Source organism: Zootoca vivipara, chromosome 6 (genome assembly GCF_965207765.1).
Source record: "Zootoca vivipara chromosome 6, rZooViv2.hap1.1, whole genome shotgun sequence".
NCBI lineage: Eukaryota > Metazoa > Chordata > Lepidosauria > Squamata > Lacertidae > Zootoca > Zootoca vivipara.
This window is the reverse complement of record NC_142589.1, coordinates 21,837,135-21,860,088: the sequence shown is the minus strand read 5'-3', so window position 1 is coordinate 21,860,088 and position 22,954 is coordinate 21,837,135. Positions and strand designations below refer to the sequence as shown.

General features: G+C 51.4%; 1 protein-coding gene across 2 annotated transcripts; it reads right to left on the bottom strand.

Annotated features, from left to right (window-relative positions):
- Nucleotides 1-1,736: 1,736 nt before the first annotated feature.
- ERRFI1 (ERBB receptor feedback inhibitor 1) lies at nucleotides 1,737-15,749 on the bottom strand. Of its 2 annotated transcripts, none has more exons than XM_035119921.3 (4): nucleotides 15,655-15,749; nucleotides 5,938-6,122; nucleotides 5,709-5,785; nucleotides 1,737-4,390 (listed from the first exon to the last, which is right to left on the bottom strand). In XM_035119921.3, exons 2-4 carry the CDS (start codon nucleotides 6,051-6,053, stop codon nucleotides 3,234-3,236), a joined length of 1,350 nt encoding a protein of 449 aa, XP_034975812.3. In that variant the 5' UTR covers nucleotides 6,054-6,122; nucleotides 15,655-15,749; the 3' UTR covers nucleotides 1,737-3,233. The 2 variants fall into 2 exon arrangements, with proteins under 2 accessions (XP_034975812.3, XP_034975813.3); XM_035119922.3 differs by lacking the exon at nucleotides 15,655-15,749 and adding an exon at nucleotides 14,952-15,078.
- Nucleotides 15,750-22,954: the final 7,205 nt, after the last annotated feature.

Below are 22,954 nucleotides of genomic sequence, written 5' to 3'. Positions count from 1 at the left end.
TCAGCCCTCAACCCGCAAATCTCAACCAGGAGCTCACTCTACATACAAGACCCCAGATATCCGCCCACCAGAGCAGGGAAACTTGGGTCTCCAGAAGTTTTTGGACTACAGTACTATTTCCGTCATCCCTGACCACTAGCTAGGGATGATGGGAGTTGTAGTCCAGCAAGAGCTGGAGACCCAAGTTTGGGAATCCCTGCACCACAGCCAAGGGGGAAAGCACAAACTTAGAATGAAATAATTCTAAGCCCATGATTTATTCAGGGTTTTTTAAGTACCAGAACTGGGCACAGCTCAGAGCACCCTTCCACACAACACGCATTTCTGACCATCAACTCCCAATCTTCCTATAAATTTCACCAGCCCAACTGTGTGGGTTTTTGGTATTGCCATTATTAAATGCTTGGGAGTCTGATCAACCGCACATCGTCTTTTGCCCACCTTGCTCCGGCACCATTTAAATTTTCCGTGGCCTTCCCTCAAGAGACACTGAAGGCAGGTGCTGAGCAGAGATAGCACCAGTCCTCCAAGGGGAGCCAGCCCTAACTATGTGGAGATGCAGCTGGAGGCTGCAAGGAGCTTCAAGGCAAGTTTGTCTACAGGCACGGCAGTGATGCCTTCCACAGCCTCAGGTACTCAGGTGTTAATAACCGGGTGGCAAAAATGCTCCTAGGCTACATAGAGTTCTCTTCTTAAAAAGCTGTGCAAGACGTGCCTGTTTTAGTTATGAGTAAAATTAAGTCATCAATTCAGTAGCTCAGAGGGCATCTAATCTTCACCCCCTGCACACACGTCCCCAGTTCGATTCCAGAAGAAAAGAGTTATAATAGAAAATGAGGAAAAGGGAAATGTTTTTCAGAAAGCCGGTGGTGGAGGGTTTCATGTACTGCCTGGGTGGGGGCAGAAGAGGCTTTGTGGAAATCAAGCTGCAGCTTCGAGGATGGGGGGGGGAGGAGAGATGCCAACCCCTTGGGCAGGTCTCAAAATGCTTGAGCAGGACTTCTTCCAAGCACCAAAACAGGCGAGAGCAGCATCAAGGTGGCTGCACACCATTTGCATGGGCACAAGCCACACTTGCAGAGGGAAGGAGACTGGGTTCCTGTTCATTTTCCCTTTAAAAGTCAGAGAAGGAGCTTCCTCCTCCTCCTCCTCCTCCTCCTCCTCCTCCTCCTCCTCCTCCCAATCCACCTTGATACAGGCTTTTCCTCCTCCTTCCGCTTGAGTCCTCTGCTGCCCCCTTCTCTCCATCCATCTCCAAGGGGCTTTCTACCTGTCCTACAGCTCTTGCAACGCAAGCCCAACTAGGGAGAGGCTTTGTGGGGTGGGAGGGTGGGGAGCAGACTTCAGGGCTTGGCCAACCAATCCCCATGCTGGAAGTGTCAACCCCTTCCACCAGCCCAGAAACCACAATTATAACGCAGGACAGGTCAAGAAGTGCTCACCGGGGACAGAAACACCCTGGGAGTTGCACATCCTGCCTGCCCACGTGCTGGGCGGCTCTGGAAACCAAGCACCGGTGGCAAGCTGCCCAATCTTGATAAGCAGCATAGCATGATTCCAGGGAGCTTCTCATTGGCCAACGTGGGGAGACGAGGAGACGCACCCCTAAAATGCACCAGGAGGGAGGAGGTGGAGACGGAGGCGGCTACATGCAGCAAGAGCTCGCTGCTCTGCTACTTTTGCGAAAGGGAAAGCAGAGGGCCCCCCCCCCACAAGACGACGCAGCCGAGGTGGTGTTATCATAAATAAGCACATTATAACTTTATTAAAATCCAAGACACGGAAATATTCGAAAATACAAAGTGAACGACGTCATTCTTCCTCAATACTGTACACCTGACGCAAAACCTCTCTCAGTGCATCAATATTATTTCCAGAATGTGAACATTGCCTTCATTTAGAGTTTGTATACTAGAACCAAGTCAGCTTCCCAGGCGGTTTCAGAGGGGTGGGGTGGGGTGGGGGTCAGTGGGCAACAACTCCCAAGCGAGCTTCATTTCACACTGTAAACCGCAGTTGTGTCCATCGGGAAAAGCTAAGGCCACGCCGGACCCTGACTGGAAAGCACCGTCCCCCTGGGGCCTGCGGGAAGAAGTGAAAGTGTGTGGGTGTGCGTGCAAGTGTGCGGGGGGGGGGGGGGAGAGAGATGGCAACACTTTTCACCAACCCTGACTGGGCTGCCTTCAAAGAAGAAGACTCGGCAACGCGAGCCCAGTCTCTTCCACCATCCTGCAGAACACTGGACAAGACAGGCTCAAGACCAGCTTGTGCCCTCACTGCTATGCATAAACACACACTCCCAACACCACCTGGAGAACAGAAGTTGGTCCCATTTTTTTAAGTATCAGGGTAGGGGGGGTGGGGAAGGGGGCGTGTTGCTGTTTCCCCCAGGGAAGCTGCTCAGCCTGAGCTCCCGCTACCCAACTGCAAGGACACACACAGCCGCGTGGGAACCCACATAACCTAGCACACAAAAGTCCTTCCCTGGGTTACATCAAAGCCAACTGCTGTGGGTACGGGAGAACCAGTTGAATTGTGGCAAGCATCTGAGCGGCCGGGCGTGGGTGGGTGGAGGTTATGAACTGGGGGCAAGATTTCCCCCACCCCCCCACCCCAGACCAAAAGTCTAAAACATGTGGAACAGGCCATCCAAACTAAGGTGAGCTCAAAAAAAAAAGCTCAGAAATGGGTGGTGGACTTCCCTGCCGCCCTCTCCCCCACCACCACCCCCAAATCTCTTCTCACCGCAAGGACAATTCCTGCTGGGATTCCCCACCAGTGGGAGAAGAGCAAATATTGGCAGAAAGGGGATTTTTTTAAAGGGGGGCAGGGCGGAAACACACGGTGGCCACCAATGTGCAGAAAAAAGGAATACTGAACGGGGCTTCTTCTCTCTTCTGCTTCCAGCCGAAGCAGCCTGTCCTGTTAGCAAGAGTGCAATTCTCTCCCTACTTATACAAGTTTGCACTAAGAATATTGAATGCCAACTGGCCAATGCTGGCTATGTACGCTCAAGTCCTCCTCCAAGTCCTCTCCCGGGCCAGAACCACCAGGGCCAGGCAGCCGAGCCCAACACAGGCAGCGGCTGCAGCACCAGACAGAGGGGCCTCCCCCCTGCTCCTCTCCGGAAGCCGGAGGGGGCTGGGCGGCCGGGCTTCTGCCCCTCCTCTTCATCCTCGAAAGGCCTGTGGCCAGCTCCCCGGCGCCTCCTTCCTTGCGAGGCTCCCTCTTCCCTACGGAGACACCATGCAGGGCAAATGCTTGCGCTTGACCGGAACGTTGAGCATCCCGGCCAGGCTGGCTGCTGCCTCCCCTTCCGGAGCCTCGTGCCACAGGGACGGCGGCAGCTGCCCTTCCGCACTCAGGCTGCTGCCCTCTTCCGCTTCCCGGAAGAACTTCTCGTACCTGTCCAGGTAGGGGGGCCTTTCGGGCAGCAGGTAGTAGTGGGTGGAGCTGACCTTCTTGCCGTTCTCGATGATGGGCAGGATGCAGGGCACCCGGCTGCCCTCGCTGTGCTGCCGCTGCAGAGCTTTGCTGCTGACGTACTTGGGGTCCGGGGCAAAGCTCTGGGTGGGTGGCATGATGCCGTTGAGGTATGAGGGCAGACTCTTCGGGCTGGGCGTGCGGGAGTTGCTGCAGGACAGAGGCTCCCTCGGGGGGACCTTGGGCGGTTTGTCCTCGTCGCTGTAGGCACTCGAAGCCACTTCAGCAGACCACCTCCGGTAGTCGGGCTTCAACACCCGGGGTGGGATGGGCACTCTGGGAGGGACCTCGGGCTTGTCGTCGTCCGAGCTGGGAGACGCCCGGCGGAAGTGGCTGGAGACCCTCACCACCGGTTTGTGGAAGGACCCGGCCGGCCCGGAATGTGAGCGGCGCAACCGGCGGTGGAGCTGATGTGCCGCGGGAGCCGGAGGAGGAGGAGGAGGAGGAACAGCAGCAGCACCGCAGCTCTGCTTAGCGGAGGGAGGCTCTTCTGCCTTAGATCCTGCCGGGGCGTCAAAGTAAGCGTAGTTTATTTGCCCGCAGCCCCGGAAGCTCCGCCTGCCGTACGCGGCGGGCTTGAAGGCAGGGCCGCTGCACTCCTCCAGCAAAAGGTCCGTGTCGGAGCTGGTGAGGAACTCCACCTCCCGGTCCACGTCGTCATGCACGAAATCTTCCGGGATGGGCAGCGGGGGCAGTGGGCGGGTGCTTCGCTCGGCACCCGGAGGCACTGGGGGAAAGGAGAACGACGGCCCGCCCTTAATGGGGGTGGGGGGAGCTGCCTCGTCGGACCCAGCGAGGGAGAGTCTGCCGAAGGCGGGGACCAGGCTGCGATCCTCTGGCCTCTCGCCGTTGGGACTGGGCTTGTCGCTGCCGCCGTTCTGTGCTGGATCAGGGTCTGAAATGTGGCCTGAGAGGGAGAGGGAAAGAAGGGTGAGTTGCTAATCTCAAGACACAGGGCACCTTATGCACAACTTTCCCCAAAGGGGAGGGAGCCAGATGCACCCGGCTGTTCATTGCCAGCACGTGGCGTTTATTGAGACTGGTAGACTGCTTCTGAACATGGAGGCCCCACTGGCTAGGAGATATGGATAGACTCCGCCTCCTAGATGGTCGTTGGGGTCCCCTGAGAACTCTGCAATTCTATTAAAAGGGGCTGGATGGAGCCCAAGTGGCCAACTGGGTGCCTCTGGGAGCCTCACAGACATGGCAAAAGCAGCAGGCATAGCCCTTCCTTGCCTCCATCCCTCTCAGCACTGCTGGGTGAGGTATCACAAGCCTCCCTGACCTTAGAGCCATTCGGCCTCAATTGTGCACTCAGATGCGAGCATATATATAGTCAGATCTAGATACGCATGCATATAACATTTATAACATATATGAGGATTTAGATCAAAGAATAGCCAGGAAACAATGGAACTGGATTTCGGACAACTTCCATTCTAATATAATTTAAGGTGAACTATTTTTAAACCTTCGCTCAAAGGTATTTAACACCTTATAAACTGAACTATAGATAGGATCAGATAAATGCTGGAGACATGGATTAAATAAAGCAGTTCACATACACATCTTTTGGAACTCTTCTCAAATAGAAATACTCTGGAAATCCGTTCAGGCCAGTATCTCCGATGTGTTAGGATATCATATGCCCTCGGAACATAAAATATTTCTGCTTGGCTATCTGAAATATGTTATTCCGGTAAATGATCAAGAAATAGTGTTCGAAACCCGATTGACCGCTGCTAAGATTACAGCTAAAAAATTCGGGCAAAAGCCTATCTCCTACTATATCTGAATGGACTGATACGATTTGGTCTATAATAACTACGCTTAAGGCAAGTTATTACAAAATAATACATATAAACTATCCTAACAAGTTTATGGAAAGAACGATGTGGTTTTTTTGTAACTTTCTGGAACAACAAACTCCGTGGCAATGCTGCCTTCAACTTGCTGTAACAGTATTTCTTTATGTTCCTTATTCTTGGTTTATTTTGTTTATTATTATTATTAAAAGCAAGACAGCAAGGGGCTCCAGGCCTCTGGCTGCCAAGACTGCTGGTTTTTCTGCTGCCTGCTAACCCTCCTCCTCCTCTTCAATAATAAAAAAGCGGTTATCTTCAGGAACCAAATTGCTGGTGGGAGGAGAAGGGGGTTTCGCAACTGAAGAGCTCTGAACTGCAACACAAATAAATCTGAGGTTGACGGCAATGCCAGGTACCTACCGATGGACGTTAAGTGATGCTGTGCGGACGAGTTCAGATTGTAGGCCATTGCTACGGGCTCCATGTCAAAGAAAGGGCTGGAAGAGGGGGAGAGAGAGAAGAGGGCATCAGTCGGTGAAGCAGGGACAGCTGCAAAAGGCCCAACCACCAACACCAGCCCAAACCCAAGTCCAAGAAAGTGACGTGAGTGGGAGAAAAGATCTGGTACCCTTCCTTAAGGAAGACTCACTTTTCAAAATGACCTCCCCAACAGGGCTTCAGGCTCCCAATGCCTTGCCCCTTGTGAAGGAAGCTGCTCTTCAAGGGGACTCTCATCTCCGGAGCTGCAATGCCGGCCGTGGACATGCTGCTTGGCTGACGTCTGCGCTTTCAGAAGTCCACTGTCCTTGCCAGGTAGCCAGCTACTTCAGCAGCCTTTAAAGGGGAGGGGGGACAGACAAACAAGGGTGTGTTAGTTCCACGCAGCAAAGTCAACAAAGGTCCAGGGTCAACCCAGGAAGAACTTTTCAAGGCTCACAACAGCCAGTGGAAGGAGAAGCCTGGCTTGTGTAGCAATTCTAGGTCAAGGACCCTCCTAGCAATTCTAGGTCAAGGACCCTGCTTGGCATGCAGAAGGTTCCTGCGTCAATCCCCAGCGGCATCTCTGGGTAAAGGCTGGGAGGGAACCCTGAAGAGCTACCCTTCCTTCCCCCATGCACACAATTTGAGCCCTGATGTGATCACATCACAAAGCCTGTTCAGAGCGATGGCAGGAAGCGTTGCCCTCACTCGGAGTGGGCAAACATTTCTACATATGCTTGCAATATGCAAGGCAGGAAACGCCACCGTCAGGTCTCCTGGCATCTTGTTTCAAGGGGAGGGTGATAGGGGAACCCGAATGGACATCTAGACATTGCTGGGCTCCGGCTCCCATTGTTACTGGTCCACAAACGCTCAGGTTCCTGAGACCATCAGCTATATAAGTTAGGCACAAGGTAAAGGTAAAGGGACCCCTGACCATTAGGTCCAGTCGTGACCGACTCTGGGGTTGCGCGCTCATCTCGCATTATTGGCCGAGGGAGCCGGCGTATAGCTTTCCAGGTCATGTGGCCAGCATGGCAAAGCCGCTTCTGGCAAACCAGAGCAGCACATGGAAATGCCATTTACCTTCCCCGCTGTAGCGGTTCCTATTTATCTACTTGCATTTTGACGTGCTTTCGAACTGCTAGGTTGGCAGGAGCTGGGACCGAGCAACGGGAGCTCACCCCGTCACAGGGATTCGAACCGCCGACCTTCTGATCAGCAAGCCCTAGGCTCAGTGGTTTAACCCACAGTGCCACAAAACAGCTCCTTAAACCAGGGTTAAAGCTGCCAACACGTAACGCCTAGTCACCATTTAGGAAGCCATGTTTCAATACGACTTTTTGGTTCCTGAAATTCATTCCGACTGTGCAGATAAAAAGCAACAGATAGAATTCTACAGGATGTGTTGCTAGTGTCTGAAAACAGTCCAAGGATCCCCAAGCATGCACCTCCAGACGGTAGAGACGCCAGGGGCCATCCTGGCGCCTCCACTTGGCCGCAAGTGGCCAATAGACACGTACAAAAAGCGCATGGCGAATTTCAAACTCTGCTCCCTGCCCCTCCTCCTCTCGGCACTGCAAACGGGCACTTCCTTTCTAATCAAAACAGGGTATATCAGCCTTGCAAAATGAAGCATGTCTCCAGCACAAGGCACAGGCCCATCAAAGTAAACATAAGAACCTCCCTCCACACCCCCTGAAGAGCTGGGGCAGGTAACCTTCTAGGCAAACGGACCCCATTTGCCATCTCGTGAAAGCCAAGAGGTGGACACACTGCCCAGGACACTGCCCAAGGCTGTGGGGCTCAGGCCACCTGCACTCTCCTGCTTAGGCGATATGAAAATCCCTCCGTGGGCTGTGCCAAACCTGGAAAGCACAGAACACCTTGTGCCAGCCTGCCCCCTGCAGCGCCCGCATGGGTGTTGTGCAACCAGCTCTCGTTTTGAAACTGTTCTGGAATGTAGAGCCTCCACTGCTATCAGAACATAGACGAGGACGGAAAGCTCCTCCCATTCCCTGGCCTTTTTCAAGAGTCTGGCGGCTGCGGCGGTTGGGGTGGGGTTGGGGGTGGTTATATTGCCAAGTTCCTACCTCCCCCAAAAGAAAGTGAAGCAGACGTAAACCAATTTTCTACAAATGGAAGCAGCCAAGAGAGGGACACCCGCAATGCTATAAGCCAAACTGGGATGAGGGGGAGGCAAGAGAGAGAGAGAGAGAGAGAGAGAGAGAGAGAGAGAGAGAGAGAGAGAGAGAGAGAGAGAGAGAGAGAGAAGGAAGTCAGCCCAAAGCTCACCAAAATGAAGGGACAGAATCACAGAGCTGGAAGGGACTCCCAAGGGTCATCCAGTCCAAACCTTCTCCAATAAAACAATCTCAACATGCGGTTCCCCATCCAGTTTGAAACCATACCAGACCCTGCTTAGCTTTGCAAATGTGCTAGCAGTTTTATTGCTGCGCCATTAGGATGGTGGCAATGTTGTTATTGATGCTAAGGCTGGCTCTCATCATCATAGCAGCAGCTGACTCCTGGTGCTTAATATTGGTGCCTTATGTCGAGGTTGCTTTCAAATCATTAAATAACAGTGCGCGCACACCCTGGGTGCCAGGAACCAGGTATCCGGGGCTCTCATGGCTCTGGGCACAGTTCAGGGATTTGCAGCAAATGCTTCCAATTACTCCAACCTAATTATTTTTAGAAGGCAACAAAATTAGTACCCTGAGTGCACTTCCTGGAGTTTCAAGTTATGCAACCAGGAAAAGACTCTGACGGCGGGGGACAGGTGGGTGGGATTTACAAGTTGCCCACAAAATTAATGCGGAAACTGTCGCTGAGGCAGGTAGCGCAGCAGATGGCTTTTAAGCAGTCTGTAAGCTTGCAAAGAAACAAAACTTTCTTCAGGGAGGAGGGGGGCAAGAGGCTGCTCCCTGCAACTGTGACCTCCTTGGGGCAGAGACTCACCTCTGCTACTCTGACAAGCGCCGGGGGTGCTGATGACAACAAGCATAATAGTAAAAGCAAAGGAACATAGAGTAAGGCACCCAGGCTCTGGCCTCCCCCTTGGAAGGGAGAGCCAAAACTACAAATTGGATTATGGCCCAGAAAATGCAAAAATGGGACCCAAAGTGAGGCAGCAACAAAACGCACAGTCAGGTGAAGGCTGAAAGCCTGAAGGAAGCCGCTGTGTGTCCAAATTCTGAATACACGAGGTGGGGGGGGGAGTGGAAGTGTCCAGGCAGTCCGTCCATAACAACTTTGTCCTTTTGTGGCATCAAAGCAGCACAAGGAGGAAGGTTCTTTGCCAGGTTCCCAGGAGGTGATTCCAACTCCTCCTACCCTGGGGTCCAGCCACTGCCTTTTCCCTCTCTTAATGAGAGCCAGAGTTTCAGAGAACCTTCAGCTGCCCTCAAATCAAGTCATGGGGGCAGCTCCCAGTCCACACCACTGACCACCAGCTCCCACCAATGGGGTACAGACATTCCCGGAAGCCACATATCTCAGATCCCCCTTGGGGGGGCGGTGACAAAACTAGGCAGGACGAACGGCCAATGACTTGCGAGTCAGCTGAAATCTAAACCTATCTCAAGGATGCTTTAAACAGGCTGCTTGTATTTTAGCGTTTATTACAGCACTGGGTTTTTGTTTTAACTGCTTGCATCCAATGAAACGTATTTAAAGGCCCTGCGATACTGCAAAGTGGAGGGGTGTGTGTGTGTGTGTGTGTGTGTGTGTGTGTGTGTGTGTGTAATCTTGCACGAAGAGCCAAAAAAAAAAAAAACCAGGCAGAGGACAGCCAGTCAAGAAACCTTCCTGAGGCCACAGCAAGTGGCTGGCAAGATAATAATAAAAAAAACCGGGATTCCTTCCTGTGGTTCAGCCAGGGTGCCGGGAGAGGCGCCATGCTGCCCTCGGGGGAACACAGAGCTGCATTTATCCACCCTGCCTGCCTTTTGCACAGGGAGGAAGAGGAGGCGGAGGAGGAGGTAGCTGCTGCTTCTCTTTCTCTCTAGTGGTAACCTAATTTTGCCTGCTTAACCACCGAGTATCATGAGTAAATCTCAAAAGAGGGAGGGAGGGAGGGACCCATTACTAGCAGCCAACTCATCAGACCCAGCCTGCAGCTCTTCCCTGCTTGACAACCACAGTCATTTCCTCCTCCTCCTCCTCCTCCCCTTGAGATTTATCCAGAGCTGAACTCAGAGGCACTTTTGCAAAACACGCTCTTGAGATCCCAATAAAACCCAGGAGGGAGGGAGGGAGGGAAGAGGAAATGCCCCCCCCCGCCAGTGCAAACTGGACTGTTGGCAAGTAGCACGTACCATGTCCTTCCTAGAATTCATAAAAGGAGTGCTATGCAGCCCCTTACGTAATCTCCAGTGGCGTTAGCCTTGCAGGATTTTGCTCACAGGTAGATGATGCCAGGACACCCGGGGCTCCAGGTTGCAACGGACACCTGGGCTTCTGCAGCTGCAGCCTGCTAGCCCCCCCCCCCCGCACCACCATTCAGTCCTGCTAAGCATCTTCCCACCCACCCGCTACTCTTTAAATGAAGGGATCAGCCACCCACAGCCATCCAAAGTGAGCCACACCACTCAACACAAACCTCAACAGGCTTCCTGTTCCGTTTCCCCCACCCCTGGACTATTAAGGTGAGGAGAGCCTGAAAAAACCAGTTTCCTGATGCTGCTAAATTTCTGCGTTTATAATTTCCTGTGGTTTCCTCTCCAAGTGCTGCTTGCAAATGCTTGAGGCCTTTGCAGTGTTTCAGGCTGCTTGCTCGCCACTTTTGAGTGTCGAGGGAAGGCAGTAAAAGATACTGAGGGTTGTTCCAAGCAGATTCTTGCTTTCCCCACACTTCCTAGGCACTCGACCTGAGCAGTTTTGCCCGGGAAAGCCCTCTTCTTTAAGCAATAAATCAGAGCAAACGTCAGAGTCAGATTGATCGTTTGCTCAGATTCAGGAGTAAATGTGAGAAGTGGTGGGGAAGGGCAAGTATGATTGACCCTTGAGTGGTGCGAGTGCCCAGGGCTGTCCAGCTATACCAGGCATCCCCAAACTTCGGCCCTCCAGATGTTTTGGACTACAATTCCCATCTTCCCCGACCACTGGTCCTGTTAGCTAGGGATCATGGGAGTTGTAGGCCAAAACATCTGGAGGGCCGAAGTTTGGGGATGCCTGAGCTATACCTCCCAGCTCCTCTGCAGTCCTTCCACATGCCTGCCTGCATCTGCAGAGCAACACAAGAAATCTTAACAAGACCCTGCCCAACACGCGAGAGCCTCTTTCTCTTCTGAAGTTGCTAGGGCTGCTGCGGGCTGCAGCCCATCACAGATGGGAGCCACCCACACAGAGGGGTGCGATTGTGAAAGGGGAAGCAGGTGTGTCCTGGTCCACATGTCTAATGCTCAGGAACCCAACAGGGCATTTGCACGTGGAAGAGGTGCAGCAATGCATACTGAGCATATGGAACAGGGCTGACCCACAGAAACATCCGACTGCCTGGGGACAACAGAAGGAGCAGAGCCCTAGAAACCCAAAAGGGAGCGGGGCTGAGTTTTCAAGGGAGAAATGCACAGGTGGGAGGGGATTTTGACAGCCAAGGGGGCAGCTGTGCAGATCAATGCAAAAGGCAGCAGAGAAAGAAGACCGGGGAAGATGGCAAGGGTTTGACAATGGAGGCAAAATTCGGAGACGAAAAGCTAAATTCTGCAAAACCACCAACACCACCCGTGAAACTCCTGAAAATGTACCCAGATAACGTTACTGGACTAAAACACATCATTTGCCCTTGAGGTTAGCTTGGTTGGTTGTAGTTCTGATAATGCCAAGGTCACGGGCTCAATCCCCATAGGGGCCTCCTGCATTGCAGGGGGCTGGACTGGATGACCCTCAGGGCCCCTTCCAACTCTACGATGTTGCCAATAGGAAGGGGCACGCATGCTTCATGGAGTCCTGCCCCGCAGTGCCTTTTGAAGAGCTCCCCAGATATTCTCACATGCCAAACAAGCCCACAAGGGCCAAACCCTTGGCTTCTCCCTACACAGAGGCTGAACTCTGCACATACTTCCAAACCCGGGCAGGTGTCCGCCCCCCCCCAAAAAAACCTACCGGTATGAGAGAGAGAGAGCCCTGGGTTTGCTCAGAATTGCAGAAAGAAAACTGACATCTGAGCCAGAAGAATTGAGCAAAGGGAGACTGGGATTTGGGGTAGCAGGGAAGAGATAGACATGCGAGGAATGAGGAGATGGTCTGGTGAGTCCAAGAGGGAATCCCTTGCTAGATGGACGGCAACATAACTGACATTTCTTTCTTGGGAGCTGAGAGTAAGGGAACCCCTTATTTAGGAAAGAAGAACCCCCTTTCCTCTTGCAATTTAAACACTGAGTAGCGAGCAGAGTGGAAGTTTAGCCTGGACTTTGCTTGGAGAAGGACCCGCAGTCACGGGTCCTGACAATGGTGTGTACCCCTGGAAATGACCCCGAAAGGGGAAGGGGGCTGCTTGGGAGGGAGAAGCGCAGCTAAGAGGCTGATTTCTGAAGTCCCTGGTTCAAATCTCACCCCTGGCTTGCCTCTGGAAGGAATCTCCACCGCAATCGTCCTGTCTGTGATATGAGCCTTAAAGTTACTCCTAAGCTCAGAAGTAAGTTTGGCATCTCACATGTTGAGACGCACTGATGCCCAAGGTTTCTCAACATGTTTGGAGGCCAGTTTATCACCTTGGCCTCATGGTAAGAACTGGAACAGACACAGCATATCTGACACAACAGAACTCAGCCCGTGCTTACATCTCCACAACGAAACTGGGGAAGTGCATTGTGGCAAGCGTGTATTTTCGGACTCTCCAGGTACAGTAGAAGAGGAGAGGGAATAACATCTCTGTCAGATTTACTCTGAGGATGCAATTCTTAGCAAAGAATATTTTTAAAAATTCAATCAATTAAAGAAACCCGGCAGAGGGTTTGTCCTGGACGTGACAATTTATGAGAGCTCCCACATTAGACAATAGTGATAATAGACTCCACATTTGTTGCCAAAGAAGCAGTAGAAGATTCTTGGCCCCTTTAGAGTTAGGGAGTTGTCAGATGCCTCCCCCTCCCTCTCACTGACCAGAATCAAAACCATTAAAGAACAAGATTGATCAGCCCAGGATACAAGTCAGCCTTCGCCTGCCTGGTGCCTCCAGATTTGTTGGACTACATGTCCCATCAGCCTCAACCAGCTGCGGGAGGCTGGTCCAACACATCAGCTGCTTTCAAACACACACTCCTTGCAGATTTCAGCAAGATAGGGCAAAGCAATTTTACACCAAAGTCTCTTCTCACTCAACTAGCCTGGTGCTTGCACACTTGAGAACATGGACAGGCTCCTGGCCAGTCCTGAGGGGCCTTTGCTCACTGCGGGAGAGGCTGACCACTCTCCAGTTTCCTGCACATGGAAGTGGAACACACTAAATCCCCAAATCCACCCCCTTTCCTGAGTAGTTCTGAGCTAATAGCCAACATGGTGCCCTCAGCAATGTGTTGCTGAACTCCAACTGCCATTATCTCTCAGTGACCACTGGTCATGCCAGCTGCTGCGAGCTGGGAGTCCAACAAGCACAAAAAGCAGTGCAGACAAGTACACACATCAGCAGTGCCTCAGCAAATGTGACTTCTCAAGAGTAAGGGAATTTGCTGCATGAAGGGCCCCCACAGTAGCAGAACCATCTCCAGGAATACCGCCCTGTGGTCTCAAGCGCACTGTTCTGCCCCCTTGGAACTGGCCCTGCCTTCTGCCTTGCCAAAACGCGTCTTGGCTGAGGTGCAGAATTCACCACATCCCAGCAAATATTAAGAACTGAAAACCTGCAGGCAGAGATGAAGCAGCATGCTGGTCAAGCCATTTAAAGGCCATTGTGCACAAGACCTCTTGAGACGCAGCCAGGGTGCAACACCAGGTTTCAAAAATTAGGGATTTAAGGCTGTAGTCCTCAATGCGCTTACACAGGAAGTAAGGTCCAGCAACCTTCATGATGCTCGTGTCCAAGCAGACATGTGCAGGGGCTGAGAGAGATCCTAACCTCAAATGGCACCCACAGTCACCCCAATGGGTCCAACTAGGGCAGCCCCACCTGCACCTAGGAAGAAATGGCACACATGCAGGCACCAAGCTTCCAAGCCAGGGCAAACAGGCACAGAAATCGCTCCATCTTTCATGTTTGGCTGCTATCATTTGGATCACAGGAAAATACCAGCTTCTAAGGAAAATGTCATGGAAATCCGAGATGCAGAGGAGGCCTGGGGCTCAGTGGCAGGCTCAAGCTGCCATCCACCAGCTGCTCCTGCTGCAGGGACCCCTTCATTGGCCCGGCCCAGAGGCTGGCACCAGTGAGACAATGGCTGCCGTTTGCCCCACCAGCCTTTCCCTGCCAGTGCCTCAGTTTCCCAGCCAGGCGGCGACAAGGGAGCCTGACACCGGGCAGGCACAAGAAGCAGTGTGTGTGTGTGTGTGTGTGTGGGGATCCCCCGAGTCCCTCTCCTCTGCATCCCGTGCAAAACGTTTTCGCCACAGCTGAAGGCACCGGTCCTAAAGAGGGGGAGCGGACGGCGGGATTGCGCTCCTCCGTCATGCACACCTGCCGCGGCAGAAAGAGACCCGCCCGAGTCCGTGCGCCGGAGAAGCCCTTCGGGACCGGGCCAGGGAGCGAAGGGCAGGCAGCAGAGGAGGCAGAGAGGCCCCGTCGGGCAGCAGCTCGCCGCCTCCGCCCGGGCGGTTGCGTGGCAACGGCCCTCGCCCTACCTGCGCGGCAGGTGCCCCGTCGCCCTCCTCTCCGCCGCCGCCGGTCCTCCTTCCAGGGCGGGGATGACTAAGCCACCCTTCCGCAGGCGGAGGCTGCCTCCACGGGCAGGAGCGGCACAGCCCGGCCAACCTCGGCGGAAGGGAGCCGAGCGGGTCGCGCTCTCGCCCCTTCGCAGTGGCGGCGGCAGCATCAGCATCTGACCGACGAAGAGGCGAAGCGCCTTCGGGCGCTCCGGAGCCACCGCCGCCACTCCAAGTCTCCAGCCCGCCCCAGCGAGGCGCCGCTGCGCTCAGACTGCCCCGGCCCGGGGCTATGCTGACGCCATTAAAAAAAAAGCTACACGTGTCCCCGAACCCTCACGTCCTCTCCGTTCACGCAGCCTGCCTCCCGCCCTCCGCCCTTACCCGTAGGGCAGCGCCGGGGCTCGACATGTCCCGTGTCCCAGCGGCGTCGTTACTGCGCACGCGCCGCTGCTGCCATCTTCCGGCACCTCTCCCGACCGCGACTTCCAGGCTTAATGAAGGCGGCCGCGAGACGCAGCCTCATTTTATAAGAGTGGGCGTGGCCCCGAGCTTAGGCCGCGCCTCCTCCCCGCCCAGGGAGTCTTAAAAGGGTAACGGCTCTAATTTCCGGTGCAAGGAGGTTCTCCTTCATCCGCGCCCCCCCACTCCCGCTCTAAAGCCACGGTACTATCTGGGTTGCCGGTCCTCCCTCTCCTCCTCCTCCCCCCCCGCACATGTTCAACAGGTGCAGCTTTCTTCTCGCAGCAACGCCTCGGTGATGCTGTTGAATTGATGCCTGCAGGCAGCCGTTCAAGGCAAAGGAATCCGGGGGCAGCTATGCATACTGCAGTTGCATCGTAGTTAACTATTAGGCTCAACATCATTACAATTTTCCTTTGTTTCCTGGCACTAAGCTCCATTACTTCTGTCAAGGTTTCTCCTCACTCTACCTGCGATCTTCTATTTACAGGGTATTTCCCCCCGTGATTTCCCAAGAAACTCTCAACAACTTGATTTCCTTAAAAAACAGTGCAACAACTTTGGCTGCCCCCTCCAAAGAAAATAAATAAGTAAATCCTGGGTATGCCCATGGCCCGCTTCTCACCTTTATCCCAAGGTTTTGCCAGTTGCAGCTTGTCACGGACAGGTGGGAAATTCTGTCTTTTGCATCACTACTCTCCAATTTATAGGACCCCAGGAGCTGCCCCCCTTTGCATCTTTGCCCGCCCACTAGGACACGTCAAAACATCACAGGAGTTCCAAATACAACATGTCAGGCTGACCCTTGCCCATCTCTACGCCTTCCCAAAAGGACATGGGCCGGCCTTGGCTTTTTCAGGACAGCCCAGTGGCAGATTTTGACCTGGTCACTGCCCTTGATGATAGAAGAAGGTTCTTTGTGTTTACACACTGAAATCTGAAACGTACCAAAACATCCACAGCTTTCATTGTGAGAGCCATGGATCTCAGGAATATTCTTCTTCTGCAATGGCATTTCTTTCTAAGCCTGCTCACGCGCGACCCTGCACCCTTCATATTGATTTTTGCTTCCAAGATGCCGTGTCCACACGGCTCTGCCATTTTGCATACTCTGGTGAGTGATATAACAGCCTTTGGGCTTCAGCGAATTCTTGCCCATTTTAAAAATAATTATTATTCCATCTTACCGTTGGGAGAGGGCATGCATCCAAATCCTGTAAAGGAGGCATGAACACCCCAACATGCAGCCTGAAAAGGGCTAAATTTTTGCAAGAGTCGCAAAAAGCCTCACAGCTACAGAGCAGGCCATGGAGGCAGGGTACACAGCTGAGACAGGAGCAGGTTCTCCAGGGGAGAAGGGCCAGAGGCATTCCTATCCTCCTGCAGTGAAAATGACCTAATTTGTGCTATTTCCCCTGGGGAGAAAGCTTTCCAGCCCCTGCAGGACTGCCTCCCTAGCAGAATGGAATGAATAGCAGGGATAGAAGAGACAGGGAGCCCCAATCCCATTCTCTCTGTGTGGAAACATAACCTGTTGCAAGCTTCCCCAACCTGGTGCCCTCCTGCACCTGCTGCTAGGATTGGCTCTTCTGCCACCATAGCCGAGTGACAGCCCATCATCTCCTGGGAGGAGGCAGTCTAACTGGAGAGGGGGGGAAATGCAGAGGCTGCTCCCTGCCATGAGAAGTGATGAAGGTGACTGTTGACTTGGGTGGCTTTGAAGAAGTCTATTTGCCTCCTGCTGTGAAACCTCCAAAAGTCTGGTAATATAGCACTTAGCCCAGGGAGAACAAGGAACTATAAGGAAGCTTCCCTCCCTCCCTCCCGCTCAGGCCCTCTGGGTTTCCATCTGGCCAGTCCTGCTGATTGAGAGTGGGGTTAGCGGAAAACTGAAAGGCATATCTGCTGGGGAACCATCGGCTGGAAGTAATTCCCTCCTGTTCCCATGGCAACTGGAGAGTCCAAAAGAGGATGCAACCATCACCATAGTTGAGGCTGCCTGGCAAAACAGCTTCTTTGCCCTCCCAAAAGAGAGTGGTTTCTGAGAGATGTAGCATGCTAATCTGGGCCACTCTGAGTGAAGCACTTGAAAGAACCCTGGGGCACATCATGCGTCCGTTTATGCCCTCCAATGACACACCTTGGCTCAGGTTTTCCGCCTGAGTGCAGCAAAGCTGTTCGGCAATGGACAAGGCAAACTGGGCAGTTGGGTTTCAGAAGTTCCCCTTGTACGGTTATTGATGATTCTTGGGTAGAAGCCAGAGAGTAGGAGGACGAGGAGCTCATCACAACATGGCTTCAGCCTGGCCTTTGCCTCTTGAGGTCCTCAAAGTGGCTGCTAAACTTGCCGGATGCTTTGGGCCTTCATCCCTCTGGGCACCTTTCCTCCTCTGGCCTCGGCGTCTCTCCTCTCATGCTAGCCAATATCCAGCAGGCTGCCTGGACAAGCCTGTGGGTTGCTGGGATTCCATCAAAGAAAGCTGGAAAATGTGGGTCCGTTTCATCCAGTCAGTGTCTCGCAGATGAAACACACATCCCTAATTTTTACACTTCCCAAGGTTTCCTGCTCTCCCAGTTAAGACGAGCCAAAAACTCTTTTCTTTTCTTAAAACATAATGTTTTGGAGGCCTTAATCTCACAGCAAATCTTGGTGTTGTGAAAGATTTGCAACCAAAGTGCATTTTCCAGAGTGGTTGCAGCAAAAATAACAAGCAGCTGTTGAGCAAATGGGCATTAAAATGGCAAATGCAATTCAAAGTGATGCACGTCAGGGAAAGAAAGAACAAATTAATTTCCCATATATGCTCGTGGAGTGTGAACTGGCAGCGACTGACCAGGCACAAGATCTTGGGGTCATAGTACAGTAGGTAGTTCAAGGAAGATGTCAACCCAGCGTGTGGCAGCTGTGAAAAAGGCAAATTACTGGGAAAGGAATTCAAAATAAGACTTCCAACATTGCAGTGCTGTTATACAAATCTATCCAGGTGCAACTGCATCTTGAATACTGTGTACAGTTCTGATTGCCTCACCTCAAAAAGGATGCTGCAGAATTGGGAAAAGGCAAGTAAAAACTGGCATGCTGAAAGTTTAAAAAATTATGCATGGCATGGAGAAATTGGATAGAGAAACGGTTTTCTCCCTCTCACATGACACTCAAACTCCTGGATATTCAATGCAGCTGACGGTTGGAAGATTCATGAATGACAAAAGAAAGTCATTTTACTTTATTTTACTAAAACATTTCTATGCTGCAACTCGGTAACAAAAAATCAAGTTGGTTCACAACAATCGCGATACAATAACAAGCCACACAAAAATTTAAGCCGATCACCAGACATGGATAGCCTCAACCTCCACGAATTTGTCTAATCCTCTTCTAAAGCCATCCAGGCTGGTGGCCTTCATGACCTAAAGGAAAAGTTTAAAAGAACTGCACTTTCCCTCTTTGTCATGAGCAGATCGAGGCTTCCTACAGACTCAGGGACTTCTTCAAAACCCGTCCTCAGAGGAGGCGCCAGGCTCTCCAGCTGACCACTAGGGTGCACTCTCCTCCCTTCCCAGGAAATGGGCTGCTCTTCAATAGGCAGCCCCGGAGATTCAGCCTGGCTGTTTGAAATGCCATGGGACGCTCCATGCTCCAGTCTGGCCATCCTCCTGGGGAGAGGAGTCTCTTCCTTCCCTTGCAAGGAGATGAGGGGTTGTGAAGGTGCGCAGCGTCAGCAAGAGCGTGGCTTGGCACCCACTGTAGTGACATCACACTTCTGTAACCTCACAAACCAAGTCGCAATCATATGCATTTTGCTAATAAGCTCAGTGGCAAACAGGTGTTTGCATGCAGGGGGAAGGTTGTTTGCACAGCAGTGGCATAGCAAAAAGTTGGGGCGGCTGGGGGGGGAGGACACCCTGCCCTGGGCCAAAAACAAGCTTCAGAAGTTCTGTGATATAGTGATCGATTTTAAAATGCCCCAAGCAGCCTATCAGCCATGAAGTAGAGACAGTGGCCAGAGATCTAGTTACAGGTAGGTGCCTAGCTGTGTTGGTCTGAGTCGAAGCAAAATAAAAAAATTCCTTCAGTGGCACCTTAAAGACCAACTAAGTTTTTATTTTGGTATGAGCTTTTGTGTGCATGCACACTTCATCACTGTGCATGCACAGTGGCCAGAGAGTTTGCTTTGCATGATGACAAAGCTCACTTTCTCCTTCTCGGCTTAATGTGAACAGTTGCCATAGCAAAGTGATGCCAGCCTGAGTAGGACCAGTTTGTCAGAGAGCTTGGACCCAGTGCAGCAGAGCAGAAAGATGCCTCGCCCGCTCTTCACTCACTGCCAGTCACATTCTGATCCAGCCAGCCAGGCTTTCCCTAATCATAGCTGTCAAGTTTTCCCTTTTTAAAAGGGAAATTCCCTTATGCTGAACAGGCTTCCTCGCAAGAAATGGGAAAACTTGGCAGCTATGTTCCTAATGGCAGGTGAGAGAGACCAGGTCACTTACTGCAGGCTGTGAGGGGTGACCTGGTTGCTCCTTGCTGGGCATGAGAAACTGCCTTACATGGCTTCACTGGAAGCTTTTATCATATCTGACTTTCTGTATTTTGTACATCCTCCAACACTATACCTGATGAAAAAAATGGATGTCCTATTCCATAATATTAATAATAAATGTACTATTTATTTGATCGGGTTGCCCCAGCCACTCTGGGCTGCCTCCAACATATATAAAAACATAATAAAACATTAAACATTTTTTTAAAAAAAACTTCCCCATACAGGGTTGCCTTCAGATGTCTTCTAAAAGTTGTGTAGTTACTTACCTCCTTGGCTTGGGGGTTGCATCACTCCATACCCTCCAGCATTTCTCCGATGGAAATAGGGACGTCCTAAGCAAAAGTGGGACATTCTGGGATCAATTCAGAAACCAGAATGGATTCTTTAAATCCGGGACTGTCCTTGGAAAATAGGGGTGCTTGGAGGGTTTGATTTGACAATCATTATATCAATCGATAGGTGTTTCAATTATTCATTGGAAACAGTAGAGGCAAAAGGGGCAATGCGATGGATGTGACGCATAGCCTTGCAAAAGTCGAAGGTCACTGCACACACACACCCCTGTGCACCCCTTAATCTCTCTACCCTCCATCCCAGGCAAGCAAGAGGCACACCCCTCTCCCTGGGTTCAAGGAGGGCCCATCCCAGCCAGGAAAAGCACTGGAGGAGGAGGAGGGTGTGGCCTCTGAGAGGGGGTGTGGCCTGGGAAGGAACCCTGAGGGCAAGCTGAGAGCTCAAATCCAATTCGTACCGTCCTATTTGGTTTCGAAATGCATTTATATCAGACCGTTCAATGCAATTAAGTACTGACACTCTCGCGTCAGCCACATTTGGGCACCTTTATACGGGGAAGGGGCAAACAAATCGTTGTCATATAACAACACCTCTAAGAGTATTATGTGCTGTCCTGGTTTCAGGGCTGTGGGCTGCCATGAGCTAGATTAGGGGTAGCAGTGATTTACTACGTGGTCTGCAGTAATGGACGTGCTTGCTGGGGCAAAGCCGCTCGCGTTACACTCAGCAAATGAGTAACATCTGTTCATCCCACATACAGAGCTGACTCCATCTGGGAGGGCCTGTAATTTCAAGTGCTTTTCCTCTGAACCTGTTCCTAACAGCGGCTGGAAGTCAAAAGACGGGCTTTTGGGGTGGATAATGAGCTAAAACAACAACCCAAAGCAAACTTCCTGCAAGCTGGTAACTGCCCTGAAAAGGGGCAGGCCTCCTCCTCCTCCTCCTCTCACGGTGACCAGCAGCAGCACCTTTAATTGATGCAGGAAGATCTAGTGTGTCTCATGACACACACGGACACACACTGAGTAACTCATGAAGAACGTGCTCACTTCCTCTGTGAGCAAGAGGCTATTCATGCCTCGTTCCTGGTTTCTGCAATGGGGGGAGCCCTGAGCTGGCCTCTTCCGTCCACTGTCTGCCACATGGCGACAGGCAGCTGCTATTTATTTATTTATTGCAGCGAAGGAGGAGAAGGTAACCTTTGCCGGTTTCTGTGACCTCATAGGACAGAAACTAGTACCGTCTTCTCAGAGTGCCCACCTGCTTGGCTACTCACCTTTTCCTTCTTGGAGGTTCATTAGCAACAACCAAAGCCCACCTCCCTCCTAAGGGCAGGTCCATGCTGCAAGCTTTTCTGTGTGTGTCACTTTAACTGTCATGGCTTCTCCCCAAGACTCCTGGGAACTGCAGTTACTGAAGGTGCAGAAGAGAGGCCTGCCGGATCAGGCCAATGGTCTACAGGTGAAACTCGGAAAATTAGAACATCATCGAAAAGTGCATTTATTTCAGTAATGCAACTTATTATTTTTTATTTTTATTTTTACAAATACTTTCTTTTGGAAATTCCACAGTAATAAAACAAATAGTTACAATAATACAAAAATAAACATCGCTATTACATTTCATTGATTACATTCTATTTATAATTGACCCGCCTAATGACAAATAATTACAACAAATAAAGGCTTGACATATCTTGCTTTGCATGTCATGCATCTATCTCATATATTGGTTTCACCTTTTAAGTTGCATTACTGAAATAAATGCACTTTTCTACGATATTCTAATTTTCCGAGTTTCACCTGTATCTAGCCCAGAATACTGTTCTCCCAATGGCCAACCAGGTGCTCCGATGGGAAATCCCTAAGCAGGGCCCAAGCACAAGAGCATTCTCCCTACCTGTGGGTTTTTCAGATATTCAGAATGCGGGAGATATTCAGAAACATATGCTGCCTTGAACTGTAGGGGCAGAGTATAGCCACCATGACTAGGAGCCATCAATAGCCTTAACTTCTACAAATTTGTCCAACCCTCTATTAAATCCATCCAAGATGGTGGCCATTGCTGCCTCCAGTGTCAGTGAGTTCCATAGTTTAATAATGCGTTGTGCGAAGAAGTGCCCTCTTTTCTCTGTCTGCATCTTCCTACATTCAGCTTCATCGGATGTCCACAAGTTCTAGAATTACAAGAGAGGGAGAAAAGCCTTCCTCTAGCCACATTCTCCTCCATGCCGTGCATTCATAAATGTCTATCATGCCTTTTCTCTAACTCGCCTTTGCTCTAGACTGAAACGTCCCAAATGCTGACTGAAAAGTCCCAAAAGGCAACTTTTCTTGCTCCATCACCTTGAACATTTTGGTTGTTCTTTTCTGAACCCTTTCCCAACTCTACAATATCCTTTTGGAGGAGGCTCCTTGGAGCGCCCAGAACCCTCCAGCAAGGGAATGGCTATCGAGCCAGTTTGAGTCTGTGACTGAGCCATGCCCTTGGAATGACCTGGCTCTTCCTGCATATAATTATGGCATAAGAGAGGATGTGCTGGAAATGAGAAGCTGATGGCAGCACAGATTTGAGCCAATCACACCTCTCTCTTCCTCACCTTTGGTGCCTCCTCCTGCCCACAACGGGCACCTGCTGTTGCCCAGGCTCCGTTTCCCTAAGACTCTCTCTGAAAAGAGAGATAACTGTCTACTTATCTGGTCTCCATTCATGCGGTTTGCTGAAAGATCAGCTATAAAAATGCAGTAATATGCTCTATTTGTAGCAGTACATCAAGCTAGTTTTACTTTAAGGTTTGGTTTCATTTTTCTTTTTTTCTTTTCTTTTTTGCAATCTAAAAACGAAATTCTCCTTGCAAACAATACATGGAGAAAAATACTGTTTCGCATGCCAGCCCCAAATGCAAGGAAGTTCTCTTGAACCAGCCTTTCAAGGATGGGTGTGTGTGTGTGTACTTGTGAAGACAAGGTTGCTGTTCATTAACAGAATAATCTCCCGGCCGCATTTATGCTGGGTTGCAGATACACCAGCATGGCTGGTACTTATGAGAGTTCCCAGGAGGACCACTTACTTAGCCAGCTTAATTCA